The 16974-nt window shown below is 38.7% G+C and overlaps 1 protein-coding gene across 1 annotated transcript in view; it reads right to left on the minus strand.

The window, feature by feature from the left end:
* Positions 1-11012, minus strand: part of LOC126471274 (RNA-binding protein Ro60-like) — a 116196-nt gene extending 105184 nt beyond the window's left edge. The window contains exons 1-3 of the mRNA XM_050099392.1: positions 10909-11012; positions 10650-10749; positions 7209-7272 (exon numbers count right to left, since the gene is read on the minus strand). Of these exons, the coding sequence (XP_049955349.1) occupies positions 7209-7232 (24 nt within the window). The 5' untranslated portion in view covers positions 7233-7272; positions 10650-10749; positions 10909-11012. The remainder of the gene's footprint in view (positions 1-7208; positions 7273-10649; positions 10750-10908) is intronic.
* Between the last annotated feature and the right edge of the window lie 5962 nt (positions 11013-16974).

Here is a 16974-nt window from a genome sequence, read left to right on the forward strand (position 1 = left end):
ACGCTCAGGAAAGCTCATACAAGTCTACATCTACATCTACATCTACATCTACATAGTTACTCTGCAATTCACACTTAAGTTCCTGTCATCGAAGCATTTTCATACCACTTCTCTGCCATCCCACTCTCGAATGGTGCGTGGGAAAAAGGAGTACAGTATATGCTCCAAAATCCTACTGCAAGTTGAGGTCAGTGATATGGGTCTGTAATTCAATGGGTTACTCCTATTTCCTTTCTTGAATATTGATGTGACCTGTGCTACTTTCCAGTCTTTAGGAACAGACCTTTCGTCAAGTGAGCGGTTGTATATGATTGCTAAGAAAGGCGCTATTGTGTCTGAATACTCTGAAAGGAACCAGTTTGGTATACCATCTGTACCGGAAGACTCGCCTTTATTAAGTGATTTGAGTTGTTTCCCAACACCTAAGATGTTATGTCACCCATGTTAACAGCTGTTCTGGTTTTGAATTCTGGAACATTTACTTTGTCTTCTTTCGTGAAGGAATTGCGGAAAACTGTATTTAGTAACTCCACTTTAGTGGCACCATCATCGGTAATATTTCCATCGCTATTGCGCAATGATGGTATTGACTGTTTTTTGCCACTAGTGTACTTTACATACAACCAGAATTTCTTTGGGTTTTCTACCATATTTTGAGACAATGTTTCATTGTGGAAACTTAAAAGCATCTTTAATTGATGTCCGCACTAAATTTTGAGCTTCCGTGAAATAGCCAGTCTTGGGGATTTTGCATTCTTCTGAATTTGGCATGCTTTTTTCGTTGCTTCCAACGTGTTTTGTGTACCATGGTGGACCAGTCCCGTCTCTCATTAACTTATGTGATATGAATCTATCTATTGCTGTCGATACTGTATCTTTGAATTTGAGCCATATCTGGTCTACACTTACATAATTAGCTTGGAAGGAATGGAGACACTCTCTTAGGAAGGCATCAAGCAAATTTTTATCTGCTGTTTTAAATAGATATATTCTGCATTTATTTTTAGTGGTTTTGGTTGATACGATTTTGAGCCTCACTACAATGACCTTATGTTCACTAATCCCCGTATCCATCATGACAATCTCTATTAGATCAGGATTATTTGTGGCTAAGAGGTCAAGTGCGTTTTCGCAACAATTTACAATTTGTGTGGGCTCAAGAACTAACTGCTCAAAGTAATTCTCAGAGAAATCATTTAGTACAATTTCGGAAGATGTTTCCTGTCTACCACCGGCTTTGAACATGTATTTTCGCTAACAAATTGAGGATAGATTGAAGTCTCCACCAATTATAACTCTATGAGTGGGGTACTTATTTGTAATGAGATTCAAGGTTTCTTTGAACCGTTCAGCTATTATATCATCTGAGTCAGGGGGTCGGTAGAAGGAACCAATTATTATTTTGCTACAGCTGTTGAGTATAACATCTACCCATAGTAATTCGCAGGAACTACCTATTTCAACTTCACTACAAGATAAACTACTACCAATAGACACAAACACACCACCACCTACTTTATTTAATCTATCCTTTCGGAACACAGTTTCCGCCTCTGTAAAATTTCGGCAGAATTTATCTCTGGCTTTAGCCAGCTTTCTGTTCCTATAACGGTTTCAGCGCCAGTGATTTTTATAAGCGCTTGAAGCTCTGGTACTTTTCCAACACAGCTACAACAATTTACAACTACAATACCGACTACTGCTTGGTTGATTCTCGTCGTTTCTTTGCCCTATACCCTTTGAGACTGGAGCCCTTTTTTATCTTTCCCGAGACTGTCTAAGCTAAAAAAAAAAATCACCCAGTCCACGCCACATAGCCACTGCTACCTGGGTAGCCACCTACTGTGAGTAGTAGACACCTGACCTATTTAGCAGAACCCGAAACACCACCACCCTATGGTGCAAGTCAAGGAATCTGCAGCCTACACGGTCACAGAACCGTCTGAGCCCCGATTCAGACCCTCCACTCGGCTCTGTACCAAAGGTCCAGAATCGGTCCTGTCGACGATGCTGCAGATGGCGAGCTCTGCCTTTATCTTGCTAGCAAGACTGGCAGTCTTCACCAATTCAGATAGCCGCCGGAAACCAGAGAGAATCTCTTCCGATCCATAGCGACACACGTCATTAGTGCCGACATGAGCCACCACCTGGAGTTAGCTGCATCCTGTACCCTTCATGGCATCCGGAAGGACCCTTTCCACATCTTGGATGACTCTCCCCAGTATGCACACGGAGTGCACATTGGCTTTCTTCCCGTCCTTAGCTGCCATATCCCTAAGGGGCTCCATCACCCGCCTAACATTGAAGCTCCCAGTAGCAATAAAAGAAAAATGTACAATTCCGTCTTTAACTGCCATTATGTGTAGTTGCAAAAAATGTTATTTGGAAACTTTGAATGCCAGACTGAAGACAACAGACTCTAGGAGCGTATTATATCAGCTTGGTGGCAGATGGTGATGATGTCAAAGATCAAGACAAACCAAGACATAGCTTTTATAATACACAAAACAATGTAAATATCCCTACAACATTACATCTGGATTTTTCGTTTACAATAAGTATCATGTTGTTGTTGTTGTTGTTGTGGTCTTCAGTCCTGAGACTGGTTTGATGCAGCTCTCCTTGATACTCCATCCTGTGCAAGCTGCTTCATCTCCCAATACGTACTCCAGCCTACATCCTTCTGAATCTGCTTAGTGTATTCATCTCTTGGTCTCCCTCTACTATTTTTACCCTCCACGCTGCCCTCCAATACTAAATTAGTGATCCCTTGATGCCTCAGAACATGTCCTACCAACCGATCCCCTCTTCTAATCAAGTATCATATTGTCAATGAAAAAATAAAACACAGAATATGTTGTGAGTCAAAACCAGTCGTGGGACATACACAAAGATCATGCAGCACATTGCACAGCTAGGCACAATGTTCAAATATTCCTTGCAGCGAGAAAGCAATGCAAAGGCTACCATTATAAAGAAAGACATTACAATTTTTTAGTTGCAGTTTTCCAAACAAAGCAAGCGAGCTTCAATCTACTGAGGCCACAGATTGGTCATATCAAAAACAAAAAGCTATCACAAAACAGTAATTTTTCTAATGTGTCAAGAGTGGACAGGGGATGGATAGGAACAAGGGGGAGTGTCTGTCGGGGTGGGGAGGAGGGCAAGGGCAGGCTAGGGGGCAGTTGGAGACATGTTGAATTACTTGAAGGGGGGGGGGGTTGGTGTAAAGGGAAACAGGCAGGGGTTGTGGAGGGGCGGAAAACTGAGGAACTGGATGGAAGGGCAGCATGAAGGGATAGGGGGGAGAACAAAGAAGGAAAGGGGGGAGGGAGTAGGAAATGTTGCTCCAATGGTACATTTTCACTAGCTTCATGTAACAAACATAATGACATTAAAACTACATTGTAACAGAAGTGACGAGAGTGTTTTCTCTCTCTCTCTCTCTCTCTCTCTCTCTCTCTCTCTCTCTCTCTCTCTCCCCCCCCCCCCCCCCCCAGTACATTATTATCTTTCAAAGTAGACCATTATGCTGAAACCTCTTCAATATGTTCACAAGTATAACAGTGTCATTAAAGCATATTACAAGGTGAGGGCATGGAAAGGGACAGATGTTGAATGAGTTGGGGGCAGAGCATATTACTGGGAGGGAGGTGGGAGAGGGATGTGGGGAAGAGAAGGATGGTGAAATGAAAAGTTAATTGAGCAATATGCAAATACATGACAATATTAAAATACAACAAGCAACTACACAACATTATTCATATACACACTATTTGTAGAGGAACATTGTATACATTTCTTTCCTCTTATATCTGGGTCATGCATAAAATGTTTCCTCTTTAAATAGTACATATTTGAGAAATGTTATTTAGTGCCATATTGAAAAATGTTATGTATTTGCATATTCCACTTTCCATTTCCCCTTACAGGTCTTCACCCTTCACCACCAGTAATGTGCTTTAATGACACTTTTATACTTGTAAACACATTCAAGAGGTTTCAGCATAATGGTCTACTTCGAAAGATGATAATGTACTGGGAGGGGGAGAGGGGGAGGGATGGGAGGGGGACAGGGAGGGGGGGGAGAGGGAGGGAGAGAGAGGGAGAGGGAGAGAGAGGGGGAGAGAGAGAGCATAACAGAACTGTTTACATTATCAGTACAAGTACTGGCACAGTAAAATAAATAACTGGATAAGATTAAGATAGCAACTGTTCACTGATAATTCTGCTCACTGCAAAAGTGTCATTGCTGGATGATACTAATAGAATACAGAATGACTGGCAGTATTTCCAGTTGGTGCATTAAATGACAGCCCTTTCCAAATGTGGATGACTGTAGGATTGTGCACATAAACAAGACAGGGAAACCACTAATATATGATTAAATATTAATGGCAAATTATGAAAGCTTGTCAGATTATTTAATTATCTAAGAGTAGCACTAGGTGGTGATGTGAAATCTGTAGTAACAAAAAGTGTGAAATCATCCACATGAGTACAAAAAGGAATCCGCTAAGTTTCAGTTACATGATAAATCGCACAAATCTGTAGGCTGTAAGCTCAACTAAATACTTACGGATTAAGATTATGAAAAATTTAAATTGGAATAATTATACAGATAACGTTGTGGGGAAAGCAAATCAAAGGCTGTGATTTATTGGCAAAACATTTTGAAGATGCAACAGGTCTACTAAAGAGACTGCCTACACTACACTTGCTTGTCCTTCTGGAGTATTGTTGTGGGATGTGGGATCCACATCAGATAGGACTGATGGAGGACATCGAAAACGTTCAAAGAAGGGCCGCTAATTTTGTATTATGACAAAATATGGTTGAGAGTGCTCTGGATATTATATGCGAATTGGGGTGGCAATCATTAAAACAAATGCATTTTTTGCTGCTGACAAACTTTCTCTTCAGAGTGTAAAAATATTTTATTGGTGCACACTTACATATGGAGAAATGATCATCATAATAAAATAAGAAAAACCAGAGTTCGCAAGGAAAGATTTAATTGTTTTCCTTTTTTCCCTGCATGGTGTTCAAGAGCAGAAAGGTACGAAGGCCTGAAGGTAGTTTGATGAACCGTCTGCCAGCTACTTAACTGTGAATTGCAGAGTGATGATGTAGATGTAGGGAAGGCAAATAGAGAACATATATTTTTATTTATGGGGGGTGGGGGCTGGGGATTATGGGAGAGAGCATGACAGCCATTACAAAAACTGCATACCAGAAACTAGTCTGACTGACTGAGCATCTTGTGGGAACACAAAGGTAAGCGTTATTGCTGTGTTTTTTGAGTTATAGGGCAATCATCACGACCTAAGAACAAAAGAGTATAATATATGAAGAGAAAGTTCTAATTTCACTCTATAGATGTTTGGGTGATGGTTCATGTTAAATGCCAATGGCTGCCTGCCACAGAATCATAATTGCAAGCCACAGGCAAAATGGTTGGTGCTAGGAGGGACCCACATATGTTTTCCGAGATTATGGCCACATTTGATGAGTTACCACAAAAAAGAAGAAGAAGAAGAAGAAGAAGAAGAAGATGATGTTCTTAGCAGTCCTGATGTCTCTTACCAGGATTCTGAGTACAATCCCAATGGCACTGAGATGACTCAAGAGGTATGTAAATTTGCAAATCTGTTGTACTTAGTATGTTTCATGATGATAATGGTAAGTGCATGCACATGCCATAATGTTTCAGAAATGCATGAAATATGAGGTTATTACTGAATGGCTATTGTTGAAGGTTTTATCATGTGTGTATAGGCATAGTTCATTTATATTTTTACAGGTAATAATAATAATAATAATAATAATAATAACATTAATAGTAATAATCTTTGTTGGTATTATGACAATCTGCGAAAGATTTCAAATTGGCTTTAATATCGAGCAGTCCGTCACTGTCTCAGTTGCCTGTCATGAAGGGACAGAACAGACAGAGATCTTCTAGAAAAATGCTGAGATGCACCGCACAATGGAAGTTTAAGCAGAAGATGTGTAATACAGATGAAGAATAAGTATCTCATCATGGAAAAATTATAAATAAAAATGATGTAGGACCTAATTGCCACTGTCCCCTTAAATCATTTGAGAAAACAGGTGAAAGCAATGTGAGGCAAACGTTCAAAATATTCTGTTAAATTGGTGACTCTGATGTCCAGAATTGATGTGGCTGTCACCCAAAGGAAAGCATGCAGCTGACTTCTAAATACCCACCCTCTTTATTCATCAGTGAGACATTGTCATGAAATCTGGAGCAAATTAAGTTTCAGAAAACATGGAAGGCAAAACCTAGTTCTCACTTCTTGATTAAAATATGATGCACCCAGCTGCTGCCATTCAGTCCCTCTCAGATTACATCCCTCCTTTTTATCATGGATTTTTCTTGTCGCTAAACCCAAAACATTTGCGCAATGGGCACACATGTGATGAGAGTGATAAGTGATTAAGTACTTTCAAGCAACAAGCTATACAGTTAATTCTTCTAGAAACTCTGTGTAAATGTTCTCATACGATTATCTGTCATTGTGTTTTGTTGTCAATGTATGTGATTTGGGTAACACAATGGTCTCTCCACTACAGCAATGTGTGTATTTCTTGTGTTATCTGCTTCTTGTTCTTTTTATGACTGTATAGAAGACTATAGATGTCAAAAGCATGTCTAGCACAAAATCGAGGTTAGATTAAAATTATTCAGATTTGTGGATTAATTGCAAACTTTAAACCTCTGTATCTCCAAATCCTATTTCGGCTTTTACCATTTTCTCCCTCAAACAGCTCAATTACAGAGCATGTGGTAACCTCATCAAGTAGGTATTGCAGCAAGCACTGTATAATTCAATGATGCACTGTTAGCAGACCAAAATAATATGAATGTGTTGTATAGATGGTCAGTAAACACAAATAGGAAGCTTTGGAAGAATAGCAATTTGGTAAATTCTGAGAACAGATGTTAGAGGAAGACTGTCCCATAATTCTGCTGTCTCTATCGTGAACTGCACTTAGTATCAGCGAGAAGACGGTATGAGATATTAAGGCATAAACTCAGGAACAGGGCATGAAGTTGCTAAAACTGCTGTGCGCAGCACTCACTCTCTCTCTCTCTCTCTCTCTCTCTCTCTCTCTCTCCACACACACACACACACACACACACACACACACACACACACACACACACGAGAGATTCAACTCACCTCTGTGAGATTAGTTACTATCATCCATCAAAGCGCTAATAAGTGTACATCCATCAAGGACCATCTGCAACAGAGATGAATTATTATAGTAAGTAAGGTTTTTACCGGGTCTAGTGTAGCAGGGGATACAACCCGTCGGCTTTGGACAATGACGTCACAAGTCGCCAGAGAGCAGTTTACCATTTTTGCTTTTGCTGTTATGTTTCGGTTTCGTTTTTTTATTGATTGCTTAATAAAGTGGATCTGTTTATTCTATCTCGTGAGATTTTTTTTTTTAAAAAGCCAAAAAAACACTTATCAGCCACTGAAGGGAGCTACAACACTAAGAAGAATCGCTTCTCGATTGGCGACTTGTGACGTCATTGTCCAAAGCCGACAGGTTGTATCCCCTGCTACACTAGTCCCTTTTTATCATAGCGATTTTGATCGTGGGGAAAATAATGACAGACTTACAAATTAGTTTCATCAATCATTCCTCATTAAACAATGAGTCTCAACTCTTGCAAATAAGTAGCCTACATCATACACAACAACTATAATGCTGAGCGAGACCACTATTTAAATTACCAATAAAAGAAGAGTGGTAAATGAATGCGGAAATCAAAGAAACTGACTGACGAGATTTTGCCTGTCTTCTCTTGTTAGACAGCCCATTCCATTAAACTTCATTCAAATTACAAAGATTTATTAAACATGCAGGAATTCTCTTTCTTTACTTATGAGAGTGCAACAAAACTAATTCACTATCATTCCTTCAGTAATAAAAATCTACTACTACTACTACTATTATTATTGATGCATATACTTCATAGCATTTCCAATTTTTACAAAAACTAATTTTATATTTTCAGAATGTTTGTGTGTGACTTCTAGACACATGATACACCCTTCAGGACTGAATATTATCAGTCATTATCATCATGTGTAAGGTCTCATAACCTATATCACAAACCTTACAATAAGTTATAGGACACTTTTGTTATACGGATTTTCAAAAAAATTGTTTCCCATTCTTCAAGCCCACAGAGCACTTCATTGATTTTCTAGCTCATGGTACTAACTGAGTAGTACTTTTCTTCCGCTCCAATTTAAATCAACTGGCTGGTTGTGTGGTTCTATAATATCCTACTATGCTACACTTCAGCTAAAGGAATCACTTGAATGGTTGTTTAGGAATAATAATTCCTACATTCATTTACAAAATTTTAAGCCAGCTGTCAAACCCACATTACGTAGTAACTCAAAAATTTTATGCAAGCTTGTTAACAGATAAACTAATCCGTTTGTCATACATTCATGTAGAAACTGCTGGGGAGAGGCACGTCAGATAGAAGAAAATAAACGGATTATCCAACTGCTCCACAGATTTGTCACACTACTGGAGGCCCAAAGCGTTATTATTTCTATAACTGTAATACTCTGTTTACAGTTCAACTAGACAGCGATAAAAAATCCTATTACAATATTCTGGACAACTGAGATTTGATTCAGACACCAACAAGTTTGTATCTGGCCAGTAAAAAGCAGCTAACTTTTCCAATATGGAAGAAAAATCATTAAATTTAGTAAAGTCAAGGACTCTTTAAGAAGATGTACATGAAAAGTTAATTACCCCTTTCATTTTTCATATTTTATGTGCTATATATGCGCTTAATATACAGAGAAATACTCTTCTGAATCTTGTCTGTTATCTAACATAAGTTTTTGTCAACTCTCCACCAAATTATCACCTTCCAACAACCTAACAGAGGCCTTCTGCTACACTACAGATCAGTCTGAGCACAAATAATATCAGCGGCTAAAATCTTACCCAGAAGACAGGCAGCAAATTGTGACTTTAAGGCATGATAACATTAAAGAAAATGTCATTACAACAACACACCTATCCAATAAATCACCAACAGAGTATGGTGCGCCATGATGCTCTGTCCTAGGACTTCTACTGCTCCTCCTTTACACTGATGATTTACATGACTACTACAGTGGAAAAAAAAAACAAATCATATTTGATGATGACACCGCATTTCAATAACAGCTGCTGACAAAGTCTTTATGCAGGTAGCAATAGATTCTTCAGTGTCCCTTGTTACTAGCTGGTTTCAACAAAATAAGGTAATAACAAATAAAGAAAAAAACTGTCTTATGAATTTCCACTCTTCTCCACTTGAACAAGAGTTTCATACAGTACCATATCTTGACAACACATTATTGAAAGCATTTACTGAAACTAAGGTGTCAGGTATGTGGTTGCAAGACAATTTAAATTGGAACTGTTATGTGAAAGAGCTCAGAAAAAAATACTTTCAAATTCTTATGTTCTTCGTGTGTTAAGCCAATGTACAAGCAGATCAGCAGTCATTCAGGCATATTATGCATACTTCCATTCATTTCTCTGGTATGGGCTAATTTTCTGGAAAAACTTAGTCACCAGAATAAAAGTCTTTAGGATGCAGAAAGTGCAATCAGGGTTATTTGCAACCTAAAGAAACTGGAAACATGTAGACCACATTTCATACAGCTGAAAATAATAAGCCTGCCAAACCTTCACGCACATGAGTGTATGCCATTTGCAAATAAGTATTTCTTAAACATCCCAGGCCATCTATGGCAAAATAAGCATATCCATAGCCACAACACAAGAGACATCAGTAATACCCACATCTCACAATGATGTAAAAACAGTTCTGTATAAGGGAAGTGTTTCACAGATAACGGTTCAATTATTCAGTAGTCTACCTAGTGAGTTAAAACTGCAATGGCATAAAATATGGTTAAATATAACTTTACAGCATTTCTGAGGAAACATAGTTTCTACTCAGTATATGAATTTTTGAACTGTAAAAAGCAGCCTTGTAAATTAAATATGTAATTATGTCTAAATTAAAATTGGGTTGCTTTTGTTACTAGTAATTTATGATTGTTATTTGTAAACTGAACTTTGTCTCTATATCTTTCTCCCCCCCCCCCCTTCTTCTTCCCCAAATTTGACTTGGTCTACTGTGGGGGTGGTGTGTGAGGAGGGTGGGGGGGGGGGGGGGGGGGGGGGTTGAGCATATACTGCTCCGCTGACGTCATGAGAAGGGGGTGAAGGATGATGATTGTACAGACATTGTGATCGGTGACACTGTGGTCGTTACATATCTATTCTATAACTACAGCTACTGCTAAAAATCTTATAACTCATTAAATATACTGTTTACAGTGTTGCCCAGGAAACCGCTCAGGTCTCTATAGGCTATAAGGAACTGTGCCCTCACGAATGCCGCAAGCAATGCTACTGCCGTCTATAAACGTCAAATATGAAATCATCCGAGTTTTCAAAACACATTAATGAGTTACGATGGGTAACTTTTATTGTGTTAATTATAAACATATAATCCATCAAATATTGGTGTTGCCGGTTCGTGGATAAAACAGATTTAAATACTCCCGATTACTCACCCGCTTAGTATAAGGTTTGTGACACACGCAATGCCTGGTTTCTATGCCTCAACAGCAGCTTCATCCTAATTTTCACTGACAGCAATGCTTCGAACTGTCACTTAAAATATACAAAATTGTCGCACTGTATTATTCGGATACACTCGATAAAAAAAAAAGTTTTAGTAAGTACAGCAAAAAGAAAAAAAGCCCTATTAACATCATAACAAAGAGTTTAGTAACAACACTATTTGCGGAAGATAATTTTTTGTTTATTTACCATATGATTCAAACACGCTACATGCACACGCACACTCACACACACAACCTTAAACCAATAAACCTTCAACAGCAAGAACCTCCAGCACGCACGAAACGAGAAACAGCGATATTCTTTCGTTACTCTGCGTTTCAACACTTACTTGAGCATTTAAACACTACCCGAAGAAACCGACGAAATAAAACAATAATACAACACGAAATATCTGAAAAGTCAAGTACCCTCACTTCTTAAAAGATTAGTCCACGAGAACAGATATTTACTTCTGGATCGCCGAGTCGTCGTTAACTGTATACCGGTGTGTCATACTAACGGCATTTAGTGCCGCTTTGGCATTCGCGTATTGTTCGGACGCAAGACGAATACACCGCGGCCTCCTGTACACAAACAAGAATGCACTGCAATTTAGTGTCTTCCGATTTCCTAGTAATACATATCAGAAGATGCTGGCGTTTATTATTGGGAGCTTCCTCCAGAAAATTCGGTGGCTGTATCTCATAAAATATTGAGAGCTTTTCTTCCAGCAACTGTATTATTATACTGTCCAAAATGTGAACAACGCTCTATTGAGATTTGGCGTACAGTTATCTCATCAGTTGTTCCGATTTTCTCTGCATTCGATATCCTTTATCGTCTTAATGTGATAGAAATTCCATTCACCTTTTGTACCTGCAGTCATAGGTGTCCACAAAAATGTTTCCAAGTGCGCAAGATAGAAAATAGCCAATTCTTATACAAATGATTCGATGAGTTTAACGAGTCGTGCGCCAAGAACAAAATTTGACAAGAAATGCACAAAACGTATTGTACCGATACCGCCAAAGATTGATAATTATCTGCTTTTTGTTTTACAGCAGATTTCTTGGGTATCTAAACGATAAATATTGTTCAATAGTATACCCGCATGCAAAAAACATCTTTTGTTTCGTTAATATGAATGTCACATTTTTGACTCGATGATGTGGAATTACTCTATATTTCTAAGTCGACTGGCAACGCAGAACAAACTGTAGTTTGAGAGCTATTTTTTGTCGTCTGGGTGAAGTGCAGCCCAGGGCCAATATGCGACTATATGAATGTGGGAAACCACCCAAAACCACTCTTACAGTGGCTGGTAGAGTCAACTTTTAACAGCTTAGAACTGAACCTAGGTAGTCCTCATTTCTCCAGTTTTCCGCGTTATTCCGCAGCCGCGCCAGCTGGAACGCAGAATTCGTAGCTCTGTGACTGTATCTGATGCCATGTTGCTCATGAACTTCGACAAGGTCCAAGCATGGAAAGCACAAGTTCCGAAAGTATCCGGACACCCCTATACAATGCGGAAATGACCACTAGATGTCACGAGGGGCGGACCCACTGGCATAAAACGAGCCAGGAGAGTATTGCGTTTGCAATAGAGAAGCTGTAAGAGCAGACTCGGTTGAAACTGAAATGGAAATTGATTTGCCTCTCGACAACTGTGACATTGTATAAGGCATCGCCAGTACACACATAATTATACAAAGGCTAACATTTCTAAATAATATTTCATAGATGTTGCTTGCCACATAATTAGATTTAGACTATCACATGTCTTGTTACATACATAATGTAGGCTACATATAAGACTGTATTCACGGTCACTTTAATAAAAGATCATCATCTTTTCAGTACATATGAATTAATTTATGTTATAAAGCGCTTTTTCTTTCGCCCATGTCTCTACCACCATTTTAAATTTATTTACATGTAAGTCAACTGCGCTAGTCTTGTTCCAGATAAAGACCTGTTTTGCCCCAGCAGAGTTTCCCCAAAGAAGTATATCATAATGTAATTGCATATATTAAAAAAGGCATAGTATGCCATAAGCATGAGCTCTTTACTCACACAATCCTTGCCAGCCAGTGTGGCCATGCGGTTCTAGGCACTTCAGTCTGGAAACGCGTGACCGCTACAGTCGCAGGTTCGAATCCTGCCTCGGGCATAGATGTGTGTGATGTCCTTAGGTTAGTTAGGTTTAAGTAGTTCTAAGTTCTAGGGGACTGATGACCACAGATGTTAAGTCCCATAGTGCTCAGAGCCATTTGAACCACACAATCCTTCAGTTTCCTTAAGAGCTTTAATGCTTCTGCCAGTTTACTGGAGAGCTTTTCTGTGTGGGTGTTCCAGTACAATTTACTATCAAGGTAGAAGCCTAACAACTGTACTGAATGAGTTATGACCATTATTAATATTTCTCAGAGAAAAGAGGATACATTCAGTTTTACAATTATTAGATGTCATCATATTTTTCTGGAACCACTTACTTGCCTTTTCTGTCATAGCATTGTTCATTTGTTTGACAGCATTCACATCATTACATGATATGATAAATTTGTACCATTAGCATAAACTAAAGATTTATAGGGTAGTAAGTTACAGAGGTCATTCACATAGACAATAAATGAGAAAGATCCCTGCACAGATCCTTGTCGGACCCCATATTTTACTTTCAGAATGTCAGGTTTATTATTTGAAGTTGCAACAAACATCTGGTTTCTAATTACCAAACATGATTTCAGTAATGCTAGACCCATTTTAGTTATTCCATAGGTTTTAAGTTTCTTAATCAAAACGCTATGTGAGATCTACTAGTGCGGCATAGCTGTGATGCCTGTTTTCAAATCCATGCAATACTGATAATACAATTTCTTGTACTGCCTTAATTGTTGATAGTCCACTTCAGAACCCATACTGAACTTTGTTGAGTAGGTTGTTACACTCAAATAAATCAATTAACTGGTCTTTCGTTAATGCTTCAATAACTTTCGAAATTATTGGTACTATTGCTATGGACTAGTAATTATGGAGAGAATTTCTTTCTCCTTTTTCGTATATGCACAAGACAGTTGTCAGTTTAAGACATCTGGAACTGTTCCCTCTCTAAAGTGGACAGTGGGATAGATGTTAAAATCTATTATCCTTTTTATGAACCTTGCCGATGGTGGAGAGGCTTGCGTGCCTCAGCAATATACATAGCCATACCATAGGTGCAACCACAACGGAGGAGTATCTGTTGAGAGGCCAGACAAATGTGTTGTTCCTGAAGAGGGGCAGCATCCTTTTCAACAGTTGTATGGGCAACAGTCTGGATGATTGACTGATCTGGCCTTGTAACATTAACCAAAACGGCCTTGCTGTGCTGGTACTGCGAATGGCTGAAGGCAAGAGGAAACTACAGCTGTAACTTTTTCCGAAGGCATGCAGCTTTACTGTATGGTTATATGATGATGGCGTCCTCTTGGGTAAAATATTCCTGAGGTAAAATAGTCCCCCATTCGGATTTACAGGATACTCAGAAGGACATCGTTATCAGGAGAAAGAAAAGTGGCGTTCTACGTATCAGAGTGTGGAATGTCAGATCCCTTAATCGCGCAGGTAGTTTAGAAAATTTAATAAGGGAAATGGAAAGGTTAAAGTTACATATAGTGGGAATCAGTGAAGTTCGGTGGCAGGAGAAACAAGACTTCTGGTCAGGTGAATACAGGGTTATAAATACAAAATCAAATAGGGGTATTGCAGGAGTAGGTTTAAGAATGAATAAAAAAAATAGGAGTGCGGGTAAGTTACTCTGAACAGCGTAGTGAACACATTATTGTAGCCAAGATAGACACAAAGCCCACACCTACCAGAGTAGTACAAGTTTATATGCCAACTAGCTCCTCAGATGACGAAGAGATTGATGAAATTGATGAGACAAAAAATTATTCAGATAGTGAAGGGAGACGAAAATTTAATAGTCATGGGTGACTGGAATTCGATAGTAGGAAAAGGACAAGATGGAAAAGTAGAAGGTGAATATGGAATGAGGGTAAGGAATGAAAGAGGAAGTCGTCTGGTAGAATTTTGCATAGAGCATAACTTAATCATAGCTAACACTTGGTTCAATAATCATGAAAGAAGGTTGTATACATGGGAGAGGCCTGGAGACACTGGAAGGTTTCAGGTAGATTATACAGGGTGATTCAAAAAGAATACCACAACTTTAGGAATTTAAAACTCTGCAACGACAAAAGGCAGAGCTAAGCACTATCTGTCGGCGAATTAAGGGAGCTATAAAGTTTCATTTAGTTGTACATTTGTTCGCTTGAGGCCCTGTTGACTAGGCGTCAGCGTCAGTTGATGCTAAGATGGCGACCGCTCAACAGAAAGCTTTTTGTGTTATTGAGTACGGCAGAAGTGAATCGACGACAGTTGTACAGCGTGCATTTCGAACGAAGTATGGTGTTAAACCATAGGTGGTGTATTAAACGTTGGTATAAACAGTTTACAGAGGATGGGTGTTTGTGCAAAGGGAAAAGTTCTTGACGGCCGCCAGGCAGCCCGTGACAGAGCACTTCATCACTGGGCTCCAAGAAGCCCTGATCTTACCCCCTGCGATTTTTTCTTATTGGAGTATGTTAAGGATATGGTGTTTCGGCCACCTCTCCCAGCCACCATTGATGATTTGAAACGAGAAATAACAGCAGCTATCCAAACTGTTACGCCTGATATGCTACAGAGAGTGTGGAATGAGTTGGAGTATCGGGTTGATATGGCTCGAGTGTCTGGAGGGGGCCATATTGAACATCTATGAACTTGTTTTTGAGTGAAAAAAAACCTTTTTAAATACTCTTTGTAATGATGTATAACAGAAGGTTATATTATGTTTCTTTCATTAAATACACATTTTTAAAGTTGTGGTATTGTTTTTGAATCACCCTGTGTAATGGGAAGATAGAGATTTAGGAACCAGGTTTTAAGTTGTAAGACTTTCCAGGGGTAGATGTGGACTCTGACCACAATCTACTGGTTATGAACTTTAAGTTAAAACTGAAGAAACTGCAAAAAGGTGGGAATTTAAGGAGATGGGACCTGGATAAACTGAAAGAACCAGAGGTTGTAGAGAGTTTCAGAGAGAGCATTAGGGAACGATCGACAAGAATGGGGGAAAGAAATACAGTAGAAGAAGAATGGGCAGCTTTGAGAGATCAAATAGTGAAGGCAGCAGAGGATGGAGTAGGTAAAAAGACGAGGACTAGTAAGAATCCTTGGGTAACAGAGGAAATATTGAATTTAATTGATTAAAGGAGAAAATATAAAAATGTAGTAAAACAAGCAGGCAAAAAGGAATACAAGGCATTCGAGAAGCATCATCGATGTGGAAAATGATTAATTTAAATTTCTGTTGCATCTTAAACCGAGCGTTGTACATAGAACAAACTATTATCGTTTTTATTAGTGCAATGCTCATTTTCTAGAGTGCAGCCATCTGTTTGTGACAGTAAGAAAGTCGTGTTAAAAAGATCGAATTAGGGTCGTTTTCTACCGTTCACCAATCTGTCGGTGGCAGGAGCAACTGTGATGACAGCAGACGACGTTATTTCGCGTTTTTCTGAGTTACATGAGTAAAACTCATGTTAGACAACTACATATTCTTAATTTGTAATACATATTTCATAAGTAAATATTGGTTTTTAATTATTTATAGAAGAATATGCTATCTACGCGTTCCAATATCCCATGGTGAATGATATGTACTTGCAAATGAAATTTATCAATATGATTGGTGAGCCACTCCTTAAACAAATTTTCAGAAGTCAGAATTACATATAATACAACTTTATTGTTGCTCGTATTTTCATAGAAGTCTCACATATTTCGGTAAGGTTGCAGACTGTGTGTGTATTTTAATAATCTATACAGACAATTTAGATGCAGCAATATTTAATTCGAAGCCTCATTGTGTTTGCAATGAGTGAATAATGTTATGTGTTATGCAGTTTTATTTTGCTTGAATTTTTGTAGAGACCTTGCTTATAATATGATAAGCAACCATTTTAATAAGTAATACAGATGTCAAAGTTACATCTACTATGTATATTACTGAAGAACAGTGCAACCCACCCTGACCTACCAACAGACATAGTCCATAGGTATTTCTGACAGAGCTGTAACTGGCAGCAGTTAAAACCCCTAAAGAGAGAGAACTGTTGCAATAAGTTCCAATAATTACTATATAACCCAGTCCGGTGAGACTAAGATAAACAGGACTGCTTTTAAAGCAAT

The sequence above is a fragment of the Schistocerca serialis genome, chromosome 3 (assembly GCF_023864345.2).
Source record: "Schistocerca serialis cubense isolate TAMUIC-IGC-003099 chromosome 3, iqSchSeri2.2, whole genome shotgun sequence".
Taxonomy (NCBI): Eukaryota; Metazoa; Arthropoda; class Insecta; order Orthoptera; family Acrididae; genus Schistocerca; species Schistocerca serialis.